Genomic DNA, 20,085 nt, shown 5'->3' on the forward strand with positions numbered 1-20,085 from the left:
TAGTAAGAGAGTTTCAACCAAGTTCGGTTCTAAAAGCGGTTGGGTCTGTGATGACTGGAGCCTCATAGATCCAGGGCTCAGCCGGAGACTCTGTTGACATGTAAGACTCTCATGTTCATTCCTGGTGATGCCATCTATTTTATGAAGTGCACCAGTTCCTCCTGCAGCAAAACAGTCCCACAACATGATGCTGCCACCATGCTTCGCAGTTATGAAGAGGTCAACTGTTCCACTTTAGTTTCATCAGACCATAGGACATGTCTCCAGAAATGAAGACGTTTGTCCCCATGTGCATCTGCAGTCTACCTTCTTTGTTTGTGTTAAAGTAAAGGCTTCTTCCTCACTGAGTGACCTTTCAGCCCACATCAGTGCAGGACATTTCACTGTGGATAATGACTCTGCCTCACTGGCTATTCCCCCCAAAGACAGCGAGATAATAATGTATGATGTCAGCTTCTAATTTTTAATTGTATGTGTATATATAGCAAAAAAGAAAGTCTTCTGATTTTTTAGGGACACTTGAGTCTACAGAATATGCGTCACGAGGAGTGAAACAAGGAAATGTGACTTTCTTATGCCTAAAATAAAAAGTAGAACCTAAGCAAATGAAGCCTGTCTGGCAAGATCCAGTAGCTAAATTCAAATCAGTATTTTCTGTCTTGTCATGTTTCACCAGGATCCTGTCAGTTAATTAGATAGTGAGTGAGTTTTCTTTGACCGTTCTCTAGCTAAAAATAACCAGCAGCAGCTGTAAATGTGGACCATGTTTTAGTCCCACCCCCAGGAAATAAAGAAGGCGGCCCAGTTTTGAGTTTCAGCGGAGAGAAGACGGAGAGAAAACGAGTCGAGCACCGGTAAGTTACGTTCTGCTGCTTTGCTTTGAGTAAATCTTCATTCTTCTGAAGTTTGAGGCAGGGGAACCTCCAGGAGAACCTGGTGATTTACCAGAACCCTGAATCCCTGGGAGAACATTCCTGATTGCAACTGGAAAACAGAGCAGGAGGGAGGAAAAGTTCACGTTCTGTCAGATATGTTCTGCTGTGGACACTTGCGTCCACAACAGAACCCCTTCATGAAAGATGAGAAGGCAAACACATTTATAGGTCTGTTTTGATGTGTGACAGAACTTTGAGCGGCTCTGTTCCACTCACCTAGTTCACAGGAATGACATTCTGACGATAGAGATGTTTTTCTTTAAGAAAAGCCCCCCCCACACACACACACCCACGCACACACACGCGCACACTATTCCATACAGTGTATGCTCCAGAGTTAACTGGACCTGTTTTGGGAAACAGAATGTAACTCTAAGTCCAGCTGTTGAGTGTTAATGGTATGTTTTGATCGAGTCCTGAGATATTATCTAGAGCAACAGGAACTTCTATTGTTGGCTTCATTTATGGTTGGGAGAAATCCACTGGCGGCACCTTCCGAAACTGTTCATATCATCTTTTCCTCTTCTTGTTTTACTTTGCAAACACTAACTTAAAGTTCACAGTGGTTTTATGTAACAGACCAACACTAAGCAGTGAATTATTGCAAAATAAAAGCGAATACTAATAATAATAATACTGCGATAATTATATATAGAACTAGTTTGGTGTTCTCTGGCATCTTGCTTTGAGCCCAGAGTCTGAAAGGCTTTTCCTCTATCAAACATGCTATTTATTTTCATGTCTTCTGTAGTGGAAATATTTATGTTGATGAGATTTTCTTCAAAATGACAACCTTTTTCAACCTCTATAGGTCCACTGTTGAAAGTGAGGAGCTAAAATTCGCAATGACATTGAAATAAAATCCCGTCCAACTTCTGGTTTGAGGTTGATCTCAACCAGCTGGTGAGAGAAAAAGTAGATCTTAGTCTCAAAAAGTTTGGACGCATGTTGGATTTCACATCCATCTGTACCTGCTTACCCATGTAGGGTCAGGCTGCTAGATAATATGTAAGAATGTCAATATGGTCCATCTTTCCCTCTTTTTCTAAACACCCTGAAAGCAGAGATAGTATGTGGTCATGTTTCTATTTGTTATGATGCATTTGTAAACCAAACGCTGTGTCTCCAGCTGTAAGCTATGTCGTCCGTGTCCCTCCTGCTGTCCCTCCTGCTGTCCCTCCTGCTGGGTGTGGCTATTGTTCGAGGAGGATCAGAGTTCAGAATCTGTGCCTTCAACCTTCATCATTTCGGGGAATCCAAATCTAACAAGGACGAGGTCATGATAACTCTGGCCAGGGTGAGGACTTGGTCTTGCTGTTGCAATATTGTTGTGATGGCATAATGTTTCTACGCAAAGTGCCTATGTCATGTCATTTCACATAGATCTAAAGTGCTTGAAAATAAAAGATAATACTGATCTTTACATTTTCGTTGTGATTGCTGCTGTTTTGCAGCAATCAATTTAACTGGACATTGAGGTCCAGTTAAATTGGAAGCAGTTTGCTTTTATAAATTTCACTGGATTCAAATGGAAAATGTATTTATTATAAAAACGTTTCCACAGACAAACATGAAGCATTTTTAGAGCTTTGACGAACAAAGGTCTGTGTCAGCCTTAGATGCTGTATAATTTTTCAACACAAAGAATCTTGACGTCTATTTGAGCTTGACTTCACAATTGAAAGTGATATGCAATAAAATTGAACTCATATAACGGAAATAGTCAAAACCTGTTGACACCGGCTTCAAGGTCAGTAGGCTAAGTGTAGGTATATTTCGGTGTGAGTTTGACGGGTGACGTGGCAGGGCATGGCGATGGACAGCATCCAGCCTGTCGGTGTCCTCACCACTCTGTAACTCTGCTGTTTCCCGTCCATTTCAGATTATTACTCGCTGTGACGTGTGTTTGCTTCAGGAGGTCAGAGACCGTAAAGGAACAGCCGTATCAAAGCTGCTTCAAACGATCAGATGGTTAGTGAACCGGCTGACGGGCTTATTTTCTTCCTAATAATATTGGTAATAATAGTTGGGTCTACTTTATCTGTTGGTTGTTCAGGTATGACACGAGGAACCAGTATGACCTTTTGGCCAGTGAGAGGCTGGGCAGGACGGAGTCATACCAGGAGCAGTACGTGTTCGTCTACAGGTAAGCCGCGCTGCTTCATGCACCAATGTACTACAACTTGTCTTAAACAGAAACGTCGCTCCTTCCTTCATCTGAATGCATGTAGGACCAACACTGTGAAGGTTACTGGTCGGTATCAGTACCCAGATAACATGCCAGGAGATGAAGATGCTTTCTCCAGAGAACCTTTTGTTGTTCGCTTCAAAGCCCCAAAGACCTGTGAGTTTGTATTTTTTTTAGACATTTTTTACCGTATACCTTTTTTTTTCTCCATCTTTTCTTATTTTCCCGTCTGCCTGTTTCCAGCTATACAGGAGTTTGTTCTCATCCCTCAACACACCACTCCGACTAACACCACTAAAGAGCTGGATGCCCTGTATGACGTTCTGCAGAACGTAAGAAGGATGTGGAGAAATGAGGTAAAGGCTAACGCCGCTCATTGCCGAAGGACGTTTTAAACCTGCTGCAATCGATAAACCTCGCGTGATTCTGAATGTTGCGCGTGCAGAACGTGATGCTTCTCGGGGACTTCAACGCCGACTGTGGTTACCTGGCAAAGAAGAACCGGGACAAAGTGCGTCTGATAACAGACAGGAGCCTCCATTGGCTGATAGGAGAGGACACCGACACCACCGTGAAGCTCAGCACGTCCTGCTCCTACGACAGGTGAGCTCCGGCGTGATCCTGCAGGTTTAATCTGCTCACGTGATAAAACTAATCCCTTGGTTTTGTTTTGTTTTTTAAGGTCAGAAAAAACAAAACATTATTATATATCAACTAGAATGATGATATATCCGTCTGTTTGGACACAATCTGGCTTTGTGTGGATTTTTCTGCTCGCTTAAATTCTGCACAATTTACAATCCACATTGATTAGCAAACATTTAATTTTGTGTACAGAAAATCTATTTTACTATAAAGCATATGTGATCATTCCTCTTCTGTCCACTTATGATTTTCCAACAGGATTGTCGTCCATGGAGAAAAGTTTAACGGAGCGGTTGTTCCTTCCTCAGCCCAGCCATTTAACTTCCAACAGGAGTACAGACTAACAGAAGATGAGGTGTGGAGGTTTTTTTTTTTTATGTAAATATAACATCCTGGCTTTACATACACAGACAGAATAGCAAATCTATGTATGTGTCTTGATTATGCATGGATTGTATATACAGTAGAATGTTTTGAGTGGTATATAGAAAGTTCTGACTCTTCACTGAAAGGCCAAAAAAGGCAGAGCCTTTATACTAAAACGTTTCCGTCATCACAAATTTAAAAAATATGGGCGTTTGCTCTGTTTCTCCTCTTTTTCACTCAGGCGCTAAATGTGAGCGACCATTACCCAGTGGAGGTCCTGCTGAAGGTCACCAGTTCCAAATCCTTCAATGGAGTCGCTTCCTTTACAAGCAGCTTCACTGTGTTTCAGTGTTTCTGCCTTATCATCTGTCATGTGTTGTCATAGCAAATGCACAGCGAATGTATTGAGATCTTTTATACCTCACCTCTCTGGTTTATTAAATATGCTAAAAAATAAAAGTGAATCGCGTACTTGATTCAGTATTTGAAAATTTTTTTGAACACATTCAACCTGAGTTCAACTTTAAAACCTTTTGATTTGTAGTTCTAGAAAATGAAATATTATACATGTTTTTATTCTCTCTTGTTTCTCTCTAAACTCTCGTTTTTCTTTGGCGATGTACTTTCCACTGTTTGAAAATTCCTCCATTTTTTTTCACTTTCATCATTTTATCCATATAGATAAAATAAATATAGGCTATATTATTTTTTTTTATATTATTTAATTTTTGCACCAAAAATACTTCTGTTCTGTAAATAAAAGTTGGATGTTCTTAGCTACTTTTTGTGGATAAATTTTCTCTTCAATGAATCCTCAGCACCTTCAGAGTGATTAAACTATATTTATCTAGTAACCCTGGGATTATATCTGAATATAAAAGTACAAGATCTTAATCTTTGTGGCTCCACTTGACTTCAAAGTGCAGTGATTTTTTTAATTTTTTTTTTTTTATTCAGACACAACTAAACAGGATAAAAGTATTTTATGACTAATGGAACAAAACCTAAAAGACAAGTATTTAAAATGGTGTCAAAGAGATTTTTTTTTTATTAGGGGGGCACTTCAGTCAATTTTATCCATCTTGGAACTTCAGACTTTAGATCAACAATGAAATTTGCCAAGTCAAAAGAGTAGCTGCTTGATCATTTAACCTTTCACAGCTAGCTGAACTTGCCTCCAGAATAAGAACTAAACTCAGTGACTTGTTTGGTGGAGCTTTATGTCCTAATTCTATATATTAAAAAAATCTTTAGACAGCTAAATAGTGACTGAAAGAACATAGGTTTTCACAGTGAAAACTTGTGTTTTGTGAACATCTAATGGACAGGCTCCTGGCAGCCCATAATGTCCCAGTGCTGATTTACTGATTGATTTAAGACAGTTTCAGTATCCCATACAGGACAGCTGTCTCTCTGCTTCTTCCCTTCTGCAGAGCAATGGCTCTATCTGTCTTTCAGCAGTCAGTTCAGGAGAGATATTGTACAAACACATCTATGCATTTCATGAACCCATATAGACAGATGATGAGCACCAGGGTGTTTCCCACTATCACTAGCACCAGTGTAGTGGTCCAGAAAGCAAACAAGTACACGGTCTTGTTGCAGTATGGTGACACAGACACCACTTGATGTGGCTGTTGTTGGGCGCTAGTCGGGTTTGTGTTTGTGTTGTTGAGGATTTGAATCATCTCCCACAAGTTCTGGCTGTAGTTCTGGCTGTGAAGGCTCTGGTTCTCTGAGGTCAGGAGGTCAGGAACGCTGATCCTCCTGGTGGAGCTGTTGGAACCTGTGGTGTTCTTCTCATAGTTGGGCGGATATATGGAATAAACGTGGTAGCTGCCTGTGAGGGTGCAGAGAGAGTTATCAGACAAACATACATTTGATTCATGTTCATCTTAGCAAGAAGCGGGACATAGTTTGCTATCAAACAAAACGCTGCATCACGGACAGGCCTGGAGATTGGTTCTCAGCTGGGACTGACCGACTAGAAGCCAGACGAAAAACAAGAGCAACAGGATGGTGAAGAAGACGACCCAGGCGCTGTGAGTCTGCGCTGCTGGAGAGAGGAGCTTCGGCAGGGTGAACAGGGCCATCATCAGCAGGCCCAAGATCCCAAACACCATCATGTAAACTGGAACAACTGGTCCCGCTGGACACTCATGTATGTAAACTGCACCTGTTAAAAAAATACTGATGTTAAATTTCATCGTAAACTACAACCGTCAAGAACTTGTCTAAGTCTGTGACACTGTGCATAGGAAGTAGAAATAGTTCAATTATATTTTTTAGAATCATCTCTAAATTATATCAGCATGACTGACAGAATCAGGCCGAGTAGAAAGCAACTGATGATCAAGAACAGCTTTGAAATGGAAACTCTTAATCGAGGAGTCTTTCAAAGATTGCAAAACCGACTGGTGGCTTCAGAGGATTTTATGGAAAAATTGGCTACAAAAGAAATATTTTCCACCATTACATCATGTTCAAGTCCATTCACAAACACATGCTGAGCATTAATGCAACCACTGCTCAGGAAAAGCTCCCAACAAGTATTGTTTTGATAACACTAACATGCCACGCTTTCACCTACTGTCCGTTTCTTTCACTTCAGTCTGAAGCATCCTAACAACAGGGGGCGTTTCGGAGCAAATGATTCCTGTTTGAATCACAGCTGAAGACTGATGTAGGAAATGAAGTCATCAGGAGTACCAAAACTGATTTAATTTAGTCTACAGTAAATCCAAAGATAAATCTTTATTCTGGATCATTGTCATTTATACCAGTGGTCTCCAACCTTTTTAGTACAGCGGACCGGGCCAAGCCTTCGTAAATGTCCTGCGGACCGGGGTGGGGGGGTGGGGGGTGGGGGTGTTCGTGCGTGCGTTGTGAAGATCGAACGGGGGGGGGGGGGGTGCGCGCGTTGTGAGCTGGCGCATGACTCAAACCTCGGCATCCGGTGTACGATTTTCAAAATAAAAGCTCCTCCATACTCAATACATAGAACGGACATATTTAATTATTTCTTGCGCGGCCCGGTACCAATTGGTCCACGGTGGTTGGGGACCACTGATTTATACGACAACAGCGCGTCACTCTGTCTGAAAATGAGTGTCAAGTACTTCATATCACAAACGGCATGATGTGCATTTTCAACAAAAATAAAGGTTCAGAACAAAACCTCATCTATTGTATTTGTAATTCAGGACAAATCTCAGTGTCGGCCTCCACTTCCTATGTTGTGTTTGCAGACCAGGACTGTTTCTGTAGCGTCAAGTAATCCTGAAAGGATTCAGCTTTCTGGTCTTTAAATGTGATATTTTCTCTCTTAAACCTGAAAAGCTATGAGCTTTTGTTGATGCAGCACATATATTGACGTCTAAAGACTTTTCATTTGACAGAGAACCATTTGTAACCAACTGCATTGTTTACTATGGTAGAGACTAATGGGGATCATTAAATAAACTAGTAAACCACTCGAATGGATAGTTTTATGTGCTCTAATTTAATGTTGTTTGGTTTCAATGATGATTATACATAAAAAAGAAGGATTCTTCTTTCTTTACACCGATGTGCTTTATTTGGAGTCATTGTGAAAATAGCAAAAGCCTGTTATATTTTTACGTTTTACTCTTACAATACAACTCTAAAATCTCTGTACTGCCCACTCAAGCATTCCAGTATATATGAAGTGATTTTTTTTTTCTTGGCAAGAATGGAGAGTAATGTTTCATAGCAACATGATCTACAACCAAAGATCTTTACACAATCTTTGGTTGTGTAAAGAGTTCACTTCCCAGTGCAATATTTTAACGGGCATTGTTTGTCACTTCAGATTAGATGCAACAGAAAGGTGGTGGTGTGATGAATAGTGATATGCCCGAAGAATAACGAATTATGCAGGCATTTCCATCAGTAATAAGTTGATTTAAAACAAAAAAATATGGGGCGTGCTCCGGTGGCGTAGAGGTTAGCGCGCCCCAGTTGGAGGCCCCCAGTCCCCGACGCGGCCGTCGCGGGTTCAATTCCCGGACCCGACGACGCTTGCCGCATGTCAGCCCCCCTCTCCTTCCCCCCTTCCTGTCAGCCTACTATGAAAAAAGGGACACTAGAGCCCACAAAAAGGACCCCCTGGTGGGGAAAAAACCCCAAACAAACAAACATACATCCAGGGCAGGAGAAATGTGCTTGAAACAAACACAAAGTACAAATTTGAAAATAAAATAATGTCTGACTTACCCAAAGCAATCTGAACAACGGGGAACGCAGCTAGAATGAGGAAGGCGCATCCTAAACACCAGACAGGAGTTCTTGTCAGTACATGATCTTGCTCCGTTATTTATTTCCAAGATCTTCACAGAGCTTACCTGCTATACACACGCCTGCACCGACAACGCCGCACAGACAGTTCCCCCGAAACGTACCTGCCATTGTGCTAAACAGAATATAAAGTCACTCTGATTAAAGCGCCCGTCTAGATGGCAGGCAGCTTGACGTCTGCTAGACTAAGTAACACTGTCTTCACTGACAACACAGAGTTCAAAGACTCTATTTCAACACTCAAGAAGAGAACCTGTAAATGAGGAGATTCCTCTGTTACATCAGAATCACACTGTCACTGCGTCACTGGAAGGCCGAACGCTGCCAGCCATCAGTCCTGATGCTGCCACTGCCAGGTGAAGCCTGGAGAGTAAATGGCAAGAAAGTTCCTCTGAAGCAACAGCAACAGGACATGATTAGAAACTCGGGTATTCAGTGGTTATATTGATTATCTCCGTACGAGTCGCCACATGACTGAATGTGTTACTGTCCGCTTTCATTCATATCACTCATTGCTGCACCCAGAGGGACCCAGAAGAGGAAGGGAGGAGCCCTGCTGCGTAATCTGTGTTAGCCCTGAGTACAGTGTGTCAAAGGCAAGCACTGAGTACATCTGAGAGATCCCCCGAATTTATATTCACCTTATCAGAGATAAAACTAATGAGCTAATGAGAACTTTTACTAATCAGATGGTTTTTCTTATTCTGAATGATCTATTATCTATTTTTAAAAAAAAAAAAATAGATAATAGTTTTTTTTTTCATGATTCATTGGTTGATTCACAGCTTTATTAATTGTAATGCCTATTTTGACCCCTTGTTTAGTCATCGGTGCCTTCTTGTACTCTTTTGTTAAAGACAGAATGTGATTTTTTTTTGTACAATACCTGACTTATAAACATTTGTCTATCAACATTCTGTCGAATGGTGATGGACAACTATATATATATACATTGTCAATGTAGTGCTGATTTATCCAATTTATTTATTTCCCCTCGAACCAGCACACCAATGTGCCTAATAAGGAGTCATGTAGAATCATGTAAAATCGACTTTTCAGAGCTTTACATCATGTTATGTCATCCCTCGTCAAAAACATAGATGGAGTGTTGCCTTCATTCTTTCACGCATGTCTGAGGAGTTTGTTAATCTCCAGTGGTTTTTTGAAGAGGCCTTTGCTCAATTACAAACAGCAAAGGGAGTCCATTTTATTTTATTTTCATTTTATTATTTAAGCAGGTGAGTTGAAGAACAAATTCTCATTTACAATAAATTCTCTGAGTAGAATGGGTCTTATAGGTAAGGTAAATTCCAGAGTTCACCTAAGAATTGCATCCAATATTACTCTTTTTTTGGCTTTTCATAAGAATGTAAATTTCTATGTAATTTAAAATATTTTATTTTTTATATGTTTATTGTTTAGCCACAACAGAAACTTTTGAATATGAGAGCTTCTTACTTGTGGGTTGACTGTTTATAATAAATGGACAATCTGAAAAGTGTGTTTGTGGACTTTTAAGATTTACAGCTGAGTATCCCTGACCTATAATATCAGGAATGGGACAAAAATATAGGAGTCAGACATCAAAATGGATCAGAAGTGTCCTTCTGTGCATATAGTATCATTATAAGCAGGGGGCGCTGTGGAGTCGCCCTGATGTCCATGGTAGTTTGTAATTGTTGTTGTCTAAAACAAACTAATGACGAACACACAACTTCTGAGCTCCGTAAAGAGCTGCTACCATTCAGTTTACTAAATGTAAATAGTTCTGAATCCCCGGAGTCCGTTGGACCTGCTCGGCTCTGATTGGCTGTTTATTTTCCCTTCCTGCTGCATCATGTGACCAACACAAGTAGCGGAGCTGATCCAGAGCCGACAGGCGGACCGCTGCTGGACCTGCAGGTAAAAACTGTCCTTTATCCTAACTGCGTTTCGCAGAAACACAGAGAGCCAACATCTCACTTATTTATTCTCTAGGAGGGATTAGGATTAGGCAGAGTTTTCTGTTTGCGCTTAATCACTAGTCGGCGATCAGATTATCATTAGGCTTCAAATCCCATATGGGATCAGTTTTTAATTCTTAAAACTTTACATTTAAAATAGAATTGAAGATGGTGAATAAATAAAACATGTAATCTTTGACAGCATCACTTTTAGGAGGTTGTAATAAGTCTACAACATTAGAATGAACATGCATGCAGGAACTGCGCTCAGCAAAACCTGGAATAAGATGTCAGCAGTTTTTAGGTTAGAAGGCGTCATTTGAATTGGCTCGTGCGTGCGTGCGTACGCGCGTGACTGTGTGTCATTGAGATATTAGCTACAACAACATCAGCTCTTCTAGTGAATTTGACTGCTCTTCTAGAAGTGCATTTTTGGGGACAGACACTGATGTTGGACTTGGAGGCAAAATGCACAGATGTTTGTTTTGGCTGCTTCTCCTGTGAGCTGTGAATCATGGCTGGTTATTCTTAAACGTTTGAGAAAACGCACCAAGACAAGAAGACGGGAGAAGAAGCAGAGCCGAGATTGTAGCTTGCAGCTCCTAAGAATTGACAAAACCTAATATTATGTCTGTCAAGCTACTCTGTTGGTTATATTTTACACAAATCAAACAGCTCTCTTACTCGTTTTCACTAAATTTTTATTAACCAAATATTTATTAGGTGAATATTTTTGTTGGCCAAGTCCTTTAATTCTAACTTGGAATCATTCGAACATTAAAAGGATTCAGACTCAAGTGACTAAAGAAAGAAAATGGAGGAAAATTAAATGCGAGAAAGCGGAAATGTGGTAAATCTAGGGGTGCACCCTAGATTTAAATCACAGTTTTCTGGTCGATCACCAATTATCGAACTTTTATAAGGATTAACTTGCAGATTCCGATTTTGGCTGATACCGATTTTTTTTTTGTCTGAATTGTTGCTCAATATAGCAAGAAAATTGTTGAGTTGGCAACAGTGGGGTCACTATTAATTGTAAACGTGCAGACATGACTTGGTGGGCCAGACTGTCAGTCAAACCTTTCTCACCGGAGAGCAAAAGAGGACCGAGGCTGATTCTTACACGTTTGCCAAGTTAGATAAGATCAGTGGATAAGATCGGCTGCATGTAAAAATCGGCCCATCACCGATCTCCCAAAATTAAGGAAATCGGCTGGCCGATAAATCTGTGCACCCCTCTTTTTTTTTTATTCAGCTCAAACTTATTGACATCTACAGAAAAACTATAATAGTCAGAAGTGACCATTTTCACACTTTTGTTCTTCTGAATGTGATAAAGACGTAGAATGATGAATGAAGCGCAGCTGCGGCTGTAGAGTCGGCACGCAGTTGGTCCTGGTTGTTGATCTCGCCATGCTGTTTGTTAGGAAGCATGTCTGTTGGGAAGCTGGAAGAGTGCCGGCAGCACATCCGGGCGCAGCTGGACGCCGTCGTGGAATTCTGGCTCAAACATTCCCACGACACAGTACATGGGTACCGTAGCTACACATCTGCTCTACTACTGGTCATGGTGATGGTTTCTGTGATGGTTTCTGCGACAAACGTGTCTTACTTCCTGTTTCAGAGGCTTCTTCACCTGCATTGGGAGGGACGGTACTGTTTATGATGAGCTGAAGTATGTGTGGCTGCAGGGAAGACAGGTCAGTCTCTGCAACGGATGTTTCAACATATTCTCCTGTCACTGAACTTTCTTCCAGACTTAACATCTGGATTTATTCATTTTTTTTCTAGGTGTGGATGTACTGCCGTCTCTATCGTTGCATGGATCGCTTCCGCAGGCCTGACATCCTGGAAGCAGCAAAGGCCGGCAAGTTTGAGGCTCCTGAAACATTTGAAACATTAAAACTAAAGTTGGCAGTTTGTTCTGATGTTAGGATAAACACACACACACACACACCTCTTGGTGTGATGAAGCTTTTTGTCCCGTTTTGGGCCGGGGTCTGTGATCAGTCTAGTTCAGAGCAGAGGTTTTGTTTGCTCTGAGCTGGTAGGATTTTACAGTCCGACAGTAAGCAGTTATCTGTCATGTGCCTCAGCCAATTATTGACCAGAATTAGATTGCTTCCTTTGTCAAAGCTCTCACGTCAACAACAGCATACGTTCTCTTTTCTTAAAACACTGATAATGTCGGAGCGTAACCAATCTGTTTTTAATTCACTTTGTGCATTTATTGCATTTAGTTTGCAATGCAATAAATTTTCATTTAGCTTGCGTTGCGTTGAAAAAGGCGTTTGATTTTTGGTGCGTCAAAACATAAACCACACTGATCTGTTTGCTTCGTAGGGGGAGAGTTCCTCAGAAAGTTTGCACGTGTGTCCACTAATGGAAATCAGTGGAAATGTGCCTTTTGCTTAACAAGAGACGGCAAAGCTGTCAAAGTTCAGAGGACCATATTCAGTGAGTGTTTCTATATAATGGCCATGGACGAACTGAGCAGGGTCACTGGCGACAAGGAAATGCAGGTAGGAATAAATCTGATTAACTTTGACTTATTTACATTTTGTCTTAAATTTCTAAGTCCGTAGCTAGATGATGGTTCACCGCTGTTTACATAACAGGAAATGTTAAAAAATAAATAAATAAAAATTCTGCTGTTATGCTAATTAAATTTTTTCCATTAATAACTGAGAAGTGCATAAACAATATTTCTTTTTTTTAAATAAAATTTCTTAAAAAAAAAAAAAAAAAAAAAACTGGCACGCCTTCTACATTGTTGTGCTATCTTTTGAGAGCTCCCATCCCATTTCCAATCAGCAATAACATTTGTGGTTGTTTGAGAATAATTGTAAATGAAAATCTTCCGGAATCATAATTCCGGTAACTGTGGATCCATTAGTCCCACAGACACACACAGTCAGCAGCTGCTTAGCTCCCTCAAGCCACCAGAGGGCGCGCCTGCTGCTGATGTAAACTTGCTAACTTGTTTACTGTAACTGTAGTGCTTTATCAGGTGATGTCATGTTCAGGTAGTTAAAACAATATGGCACCTTCAAATACCATTTATTCGGAGGCACATTCCTCATGGTTCTCACACAGTGTGTGTGCGTGGGTGTGTGTGTGTGTGTGTGTGTGTGTGTGCCCCGCTGCGGTGCGTTTCAGCTGGAGGCCGAGCAGATGATGGAGCAGCTGATCTACTGGGTTCGGAAGGACGCGTCGGGTCTGGGAAGGCCCCAGCTGCCAGGGGACGTTCCGACTAACAGCATGGCAGTTTCCATGATGCTCCTGTGCCTGGTCCAGCAGCTGTCCGAGGGCCGGCCGGAGACGGGGAAGAAGTACGCTGAACTGGGAAGTTGGTGTGTGAGTGAGATTCGTCAACATATCCAGGTGTGTGTCCAGTGAACAGGTTTTTCATGCAAGCATTTCAAAGTTAACATATAGATGTAGGCTAATTCTTGTGTCTTAGAATTTGTTTATTTGTTTAAATCGGCATCTTATTTACTGTCTTAAACAATTTTATAAGCTTATCTACTCTCTTTAGTAAAACATAATATCTTAGAATATTTATTATCATTTCTTCAATTTTTGCCACATAGAAATTTAGATGATTAATCCATGTTTTGATTATATTACTGCTTTACCACAAATGGAAAAATAAATGTGTAAATAAATGAGATAATTTAATATTTGTTCATGTTTAATCAAACGAAGCTGTTTCTATTTATGCTTTCTTGCACTTTAAAATAACTTACTGTTTTTTGGACCTCAGTTTTTTTTTTCCTTAGTCTAATCTATGAAGACGTACAGGTCTAAATCATGGCTACAGGTAGATACATAATTGCTTTATAAATGAGGTTTGCGTAAAACCTTCAGGTCTATTGGTCAGATAACAAATGAAGAGTTATATGTACTGAATCATTTGCTTTGGAAATAAATATAAAATATATAATATGACTGTTAAGTCTCGCAAGAATGAGCAAGAATCATTTCTTTAAAATACAAATAAATAAAAGTGTTGTCTAAAAGTTGTTTTATACAAGGACCAGACTGAAAGTGGGAGGAATCAGCTGGAGTTAAAGGAAAGATCAGCAGAAAGCCTGACGATTTACAGACGACAATAAAATCTGGCTGCTTGGGAAAAGAAATGAGGACACAAGACCTTGTGACTTTGCACATCAGAGTGTGCTTTTTATTTTACATTAGGTTAATTATTATTAATTCTGGATTAGAATATGGTTGAAGCCTTATGTTGGTCTATTGTGTGTAATGTGGCACAGAGAGACGGCACAGCGATCCTAGAGAACGTGTCTGCGACCGGAGCAGAGCTGCCTGGATGTCTGGGCCGGCTGCAGAACCCAGGTGACTCTCAGTGTTTTTGTCTATCAGTGTGTGGCGTCGATTTACGGAATGGATTAAATGATGAACTTAAATAAAGTACAAATACAAACCAGCTTTAAAAACTGTTCAAAAAGGAGCTTATTGGGAATATGTTGCATAGGATGGGTGTCTCAAAGACCAAAAATGCTATTGTTGATACTAAAACTTATAAATGATTGCACATTTATGGATGAGAATGTGAGGTCCAAGTGTCATAAAGTGTGGGAATAATTTAAGAGTTTATTTGGTGTGGAGAGACTGAGATGTCTGTTGGTTGATAAGTATGAGAGGGGCAGGAAATCACAAGGTCTTGTGTCTTCTACCTGCTCCTTTTCAAACAAATTACCGTATGTAACATTGCATGCAGTGGGCACGATCATTTGTTTTGTTTTGTTCTGGGATTTTTTTCTGTTTTTGCTTTTTGTCAGTTTGAAATAAATACGTTTCCTGGTTCCCAGCTGCTTGCTCAGCGGTTTCCTCTGTTGTGTCTCGTGTGCTGACTCAGGCCACGCCCTGGAAGCAGGCTGGTTCCTGCTGTGCTATGCCGCCGACAACGATAACAAGGAGATCCAGAGAACGGCTATTGAAAAGTTTGTGGAGCTTCCCTTTGAGAGTGGCTGGGATAAAGCCCACGGTGGCCTCTTCTACTTCCTGGACGTGGATGGCCACTGCCCCACTCAGGTCTGTGTGCGCGCAGACACTGCTCCGCTTCACTTTGCCTTTCATATGAAGGTCCGTGTCCGTAAAGGCGCCAGATTGGACCTTGTGTTTGTGTGAGCAGCTGGAGTGGAGCATGAAGCTGTGGTGGCCTCACAGCGAGGCGCTCGTCGCCTTCCTCATGGCCTACAGTCAGACCAAGAACCCTGCGCTGCTGGAGAACTTCTTCAGGGTCTACAAGTACACCTTTAGCCACGTGAGTGGACCCTGCAGGCGAAGCATCTGCAACAACAAAACCCTTTTATTTCTAATTCTGCAAGCCATATCAGACCTAAAAAACTTTTATCACCATCTTTAGAACCCAAGTGGGCTTTTACATATTAGGAATTTCTAGATGATACGACCCACTAAACTTTTATAATTTTTTTTTTTTCCACTTTAAAGAATCTGAAGTGTACTCTTTTTTTTTTATTCTTAGATGTTAGACGGTTTATGTCGATTTTTAATGTACATTTTCTTCTTGCTAACATGAGGACAAGAGCACAACTGTTAAGCTTTGGAAACAACTAGTGAAGCTCACCAAATAAAACCTTCACAAAAACCATCAAATAATGAACTAAAAAACAAAACAAACTAAAACAGATCTTCTTATAAAGTCTTCTAAATACTAACAAATTGTACACTGCAACATGCAGGAATATTTAAGATGAGCAGCTGAAGCCTATAGGGCTGTGGATCTGCAGTGGTCTTGTGTTGTTTAGAGCAGTGAGGTAGAAGACGTAGAATCTGAACAGCTTTCTGCGTTAGATTCCCTTTTCTTCCACTTGTTTTAATCCATTTTGTGTAAAAACATGTAAGGATGCAGCTAGTTTGTCCTCTAAAAATCCTGGAATAAAACTGTCTCTTGATAGAGGGCTGGTCCATGTAGACTTTGATATTTATTGTCGGAGGCAGTTTTATGGATCGTGTATCATCATTTGGGATGCTGTTCAGAAAAAAAACAACTGTTTGATCAATTCTTATTAGAGATTCATCATTTTTTAGCTGCTTGTTGTTAAATTTTGCACAATTTTGCACACAAAAAAACCTCAAATCCAAACCAAATGATCTGTATTCACAGATCAGAGTAAGACTAGATAATAGAGAGAGAACAGCACCGCCATGTGGTTGCACTGGAAAATAACACATTTAGCTGTAGGGAGTAGATAAACAAGCTGATTTGTTGGCCAGTGAAATTAATTGTGGCTGATAAGCAGTGCTTGTAGAGATACAGTGCAGTCTGTACTGTATATGATTATGAACTCCCCACATTAGAGAACAAGAGATATTGTTCCTATTCTAATTTATGTACAGAAATATATTTTTAACTTAATTTAAACATACAGACAAATTCCACGTCTATTGCAGTTCAATATGGCTTTAGAAAATATCCTGCTGATCCTGGCTATAATACAAAAATATCATATTTTTTACAACAGTCTTATAGGCCTCATTCTATGTTACCAAGTTTGGATGATTATATTTATGGTTTTATTAATACACTTCAGCCAGAAAACTGTAATCTGATCTCCCGAACTGCATACTGATAAGTATGAAGCTTAATTGTACCCAATGGTTCTAAGAGTAAGGATCATCAATAGCATACTACAGCCTTTGCTACATTGGGATTTTCTTTCACCTTTACTATCCAGTCATGTTGGGTCAGCAGATAAATTCCAAAACCAATCCTTTAAACTCCACAACTGTAGAAACTATCGCAGCTTATCTTCTAATTGTGAATCAGTTCTTTGGTTTTTCTTACGACCTCTGCACCAGCTTTGAAACATTGACTTTTGAATGTCCAACAAACTCTGTGACTCTCCATCCACTGGGGTGTTTCTGTCTTTGTCCAGTTTCCTGACTCTGAGGGCGGTGAGTGGTTTGGCTATCTGACCCAAGAAGGGAAAGTAGCGTTGGATTTTAAAGGAGGACCGTTTAAGGGTAAGAGAGAAAACCTGCGACAGTTCCAGAAAACCCCGTGACATTCAAAGTCACATGTGCTGCTTAAAATACCGAGAGATCAGTCAGACAAGACAGTGTAATTCTGAACATATATTGAACACAGTAGTCATGGGCTCGGGTTTGCTGCCACTTTTATTTAAGATTGTATTAATGTGCAGGTAGTTGGCATCACAGTTGCTTAGTGGTAGTTATGGATCTGGCAAATTATAGCCCAATAACCCGAGAGCATTGTAAATCTGTTACTTGGTGAGTAAAACTCTAGTCAGTCTGTTTTCTGTTTCTGTACTGGAAGTAAAGGTTAGAGCAGTGGGATGAAAGACACTAATTATATATCAGTGGGGCAGTTTTTATTTCAATTCCCTTCAATTTAATTAAAAAAATGTATTAATCCAGAGAAATGAAAGGTTGTTATAACTCGTTTCATACAGGTTTCTTCAAGGAGTTTCCTGGCACGGAGCCTCCCAGTCTTTACTCACAACAACACAGCAGAAGCTTTTCAACTTCCTGTCACCATCTTCTCCCGTTTTGATTTTATTACAGGTCGCCTCTAAACACGGGGGGGTCGTGCTGAAAGCAGAGAAATACAAGATTATTATGTACCGTGTTTGATTTTATGTTGTTGTGTTGGACAAGAACTCACAGGGAGGAACAAACTGCACTATAGAAACCCAACCATTTTTACAGAAATAAAAACACAGCTCCCTTTGAAAGTAGAAATAAGAAGTGTCTTAAGGCAATGCATAAATCTTACCTCAGGTTAAATACTGAGTCAACCAAGAACGAGTCAAAATGCATGTTGATTATTATTTTATTAAGAAATTAAACAAAAAGAAATTTAGCAATGACTTCCTTTGCTAGTCCAGGGAAGTAAGGTAATAAAAGAGTCACATTGCTATTAAATTCACGTTTTCCAAAACAGTTTTGGTTCATCTCAGAGCTCAGGAATGTTCTGTGTGGCCTTGAACAGTTCAGCATGAGTTCATCAGAAATCTCCCGTATTATGCGTTTCCACATAATACAGAAACACCCTTCATGATGGAGGCATGAAGGGTGTTTTATAGATAAAATCGATTGATTGCTTGAAATCCAGCAAAGTTTTGTCATAGCCTGATATTCTGAAGTCGGTTCTGTATATTTGACACAACAGCAAAGGAGGCTGCATGTACTCAATGGTGCAACTGGAATTTCAAACAAGGCCTTCCTGTGTGCAGTTTGCTTCCTCTACCTCTTCATGTACGGGTTGTCTTTCTGGTGCCTCACGTTCCTCCCACAGGACTTTTGATTACCCTGGGATGTGGGTCGCTCCATGCATTCTCTGTGTTGCCCAGTGTATGGGTGATGTTGTTTCAAACCGGATCTCTGATTCTAGAAAACCAAACTGGTTCATTTAAGAACATTTTCTTTCACGTTATTATCTGTGTGTTGTCTCTTCTCCAGGCTTCTTCCACGTCCCTCGCTGCCTGTACATGTGTGAGAGCCTCTTGGATGATCTGCTGGGAAAACATGGCTGAATATTCAGACATCAGTCTTCAGACTAAAGGGGAGCTCGTCTGACTTGTAGTCCAGAGTTCTGACTCGCACACACACACAAACAAAGAAATTTGATTTACACAATATTTTCACTTCTGTCTGAAATCAAAAAGAGCTACAGAAAAATGATCTATACTGTGAATTTAGGGTGAGATTCTTTTAGTACTTTGTTGCTGGGCGAATCTCACTTCTAAACACATCCATGATGGACGGGTAGACAGTGGACATTTGTTGTTTGTATCGCTCCTGCAGCTGCTCTGTGTTTTTTTTTTTTTTTTTTATAGAATCAAAGCTGTTTTTGAATGTAAGGATGACCTCTGTCGAAGAGCCCGAGGTAGACCTCCACCATCAAACGCAGCCATTAACGCACAAAACTGAACCTTTTTGTTAAAACGTGCCTTGTTCTTTAAACGATTTTATCTTTACAACCTTTTCATCCTGTATCTTAGTGACAGTTATGGATTGACGTGTCTTTTACAATCTGAAAAAATACAAAATAAAATCTCCCGTTTCAGTGTTGTCCAGCCGCTCATTGATTATGAATTTCCAAATATTTCAATCACTGGAAGGTATTTTTACAACAGTGACACCAAATGCAAAGACTAAAGCTGTCGTTGTAATTGTTGGTTTTAAAGTGGACCCAAATGCAGGGAGGCAAGGTTATAAAGTTTTTAATAAAAAATTAAGAACAAAAAAAAAAAACTAAAACTAATAAAAATCACAAGACTACAGGCAACCAGGGTAAAAGAACAACAAGGACTCAATGGTGGCGTAGCAGAGAGATAACAGGAGGAACTAGTGAGGAGTGACTGAGGATCTTGATTACTACAGTGTTTCTCAACTCCAGTCCTTGGGCCCCCCTGCCCTGCATGTTTTAGGTGTTTCCTTCTGCCACACACCTGGATTGAATCTTTGGGTGATTATCAGGCCCCTGCAGTATTTGGTGGCTGCAGAAGATGTCATACAATCATTTGAATCAGCTGTTCTGGTGTAGAGATTGTTGGTCGATTTTACCAACATAATAATACAATAATTATAAAATTGCACATATAAGTTTTTTGCATTAAAGTTAAATCAGTTATCACTTGCTAGTGCATGACTTACTGCTTACGAGTCCTATTACGTATTG

General features: G+C 40.3%; 3 protein-coding genes across 3 annotated transcripts; 2 read left to right on the plus strand and 1 right to left on the minus strand.

Moving 5' to 3' along the window:
- Nucleotides 1-710: 710 nt before the first annotated feature.
- Nucleotides 711-5,088, plus strand: dnase1l1 (deoxyribonuclease I-like 1). Its single transcript, XM_044144019.1, has 9 exons — nucleotides 711-854; nucleotides 2,065-2,232; nucleotides 2,818-2,906; nucleotides 2,992-3,081; nucleotides 3,167-3,279; nucleotides 3,367-3,479; nucleotides 3,569-3,726; nucleotides 4,027-4,123; nucleotides 4,376-5,088. Exons 2-9 carry the CDS (start codon nucleotides 2,074-2,076, stop codon nucleotides 4,517-4,519), a joined length of 963 nt encoding a protein of 320 aa, XP_043999954.1. The 5' UTR covers nucleotides 711-854; nucleotides 2,065-2,073; the 3' UTR covers nucleotides 4,520-5,088.
- A 106-nt stretch (nucleotides 5,089-5,194) lies between these two features.
- Nucleotides 5,195-8,620, minus strand: LOC122846868. The gene is made up of 4 exons (XM_044144148.1): nucleotides 8,499-8,620; nucleotides 8,371-8,421; nucleotides 6,116-6,310; nucleotides 5,195-5,974 (listed from the first exon to the last, which is right to left on the minus strand). Exons 1-4 carry the CDS (start codon nucleotides 8,560-8,562, stop codon nucleotides 5,601-5,603), a joined length of 684 nt encoding a protein of 227 aa, XP_044000083.1. The 5' UTR covers nucleotides 8,563-8,620; the 3' UTR covers nucleotides 5,195-5,600.
- Nucleotides 8,621-10,266: 1,646 nt separating this feature from the next.
- LOC122846951 (renin binding protein) lies at nucleotides 10,267-19,475 on the plus strand. Its single transcript, XM_044144273.1, has 11 exons — nucleotides 10,267-10,353; nucleotides 11,822-11,927; nucleotides 12,019-12,094; nucleotides 12,186-12,261; nucleotides 12,738-12,916; nucleotides 13,554-13,778; nucleotides 14,669-14,750; nucleotides 15,274-15,449; nucleotides 15,550-15,681; nucleotides 17,318-17,405; nucleotides 18,864-19,475. Exons 2-11 carry the CDS (start codon nucleotides 11,827-11,829, stop codon nucleotides 18,935-18,937), a joined length of 1,209 nt encoding a protein of 402 aa, XP_044000208.1. The 5' UTR covers nucleotides 10,267-10,353; nucleotides 11,822-11,826; the 3' UTR covers nucleotides 18,938-19,475.
- Nucleotides 19,476-20,085: the final 610 nt, after the last annotated feature.

This window comes from Gambusia affinis, linkage group LG01 (genome assembly GCF_019740435.1).
Source record: "Gambusia affinis linkage group LG01, SWU_Gaff_1.0, whole genome shotgun sequence".
NCBI classification, from domain to species: Eukaryota; Metazoa; Chordata; class Actinopteri; order Cyprinodontiformes; family Poeciliidae; genus Gambusia; species Gambusia affinis.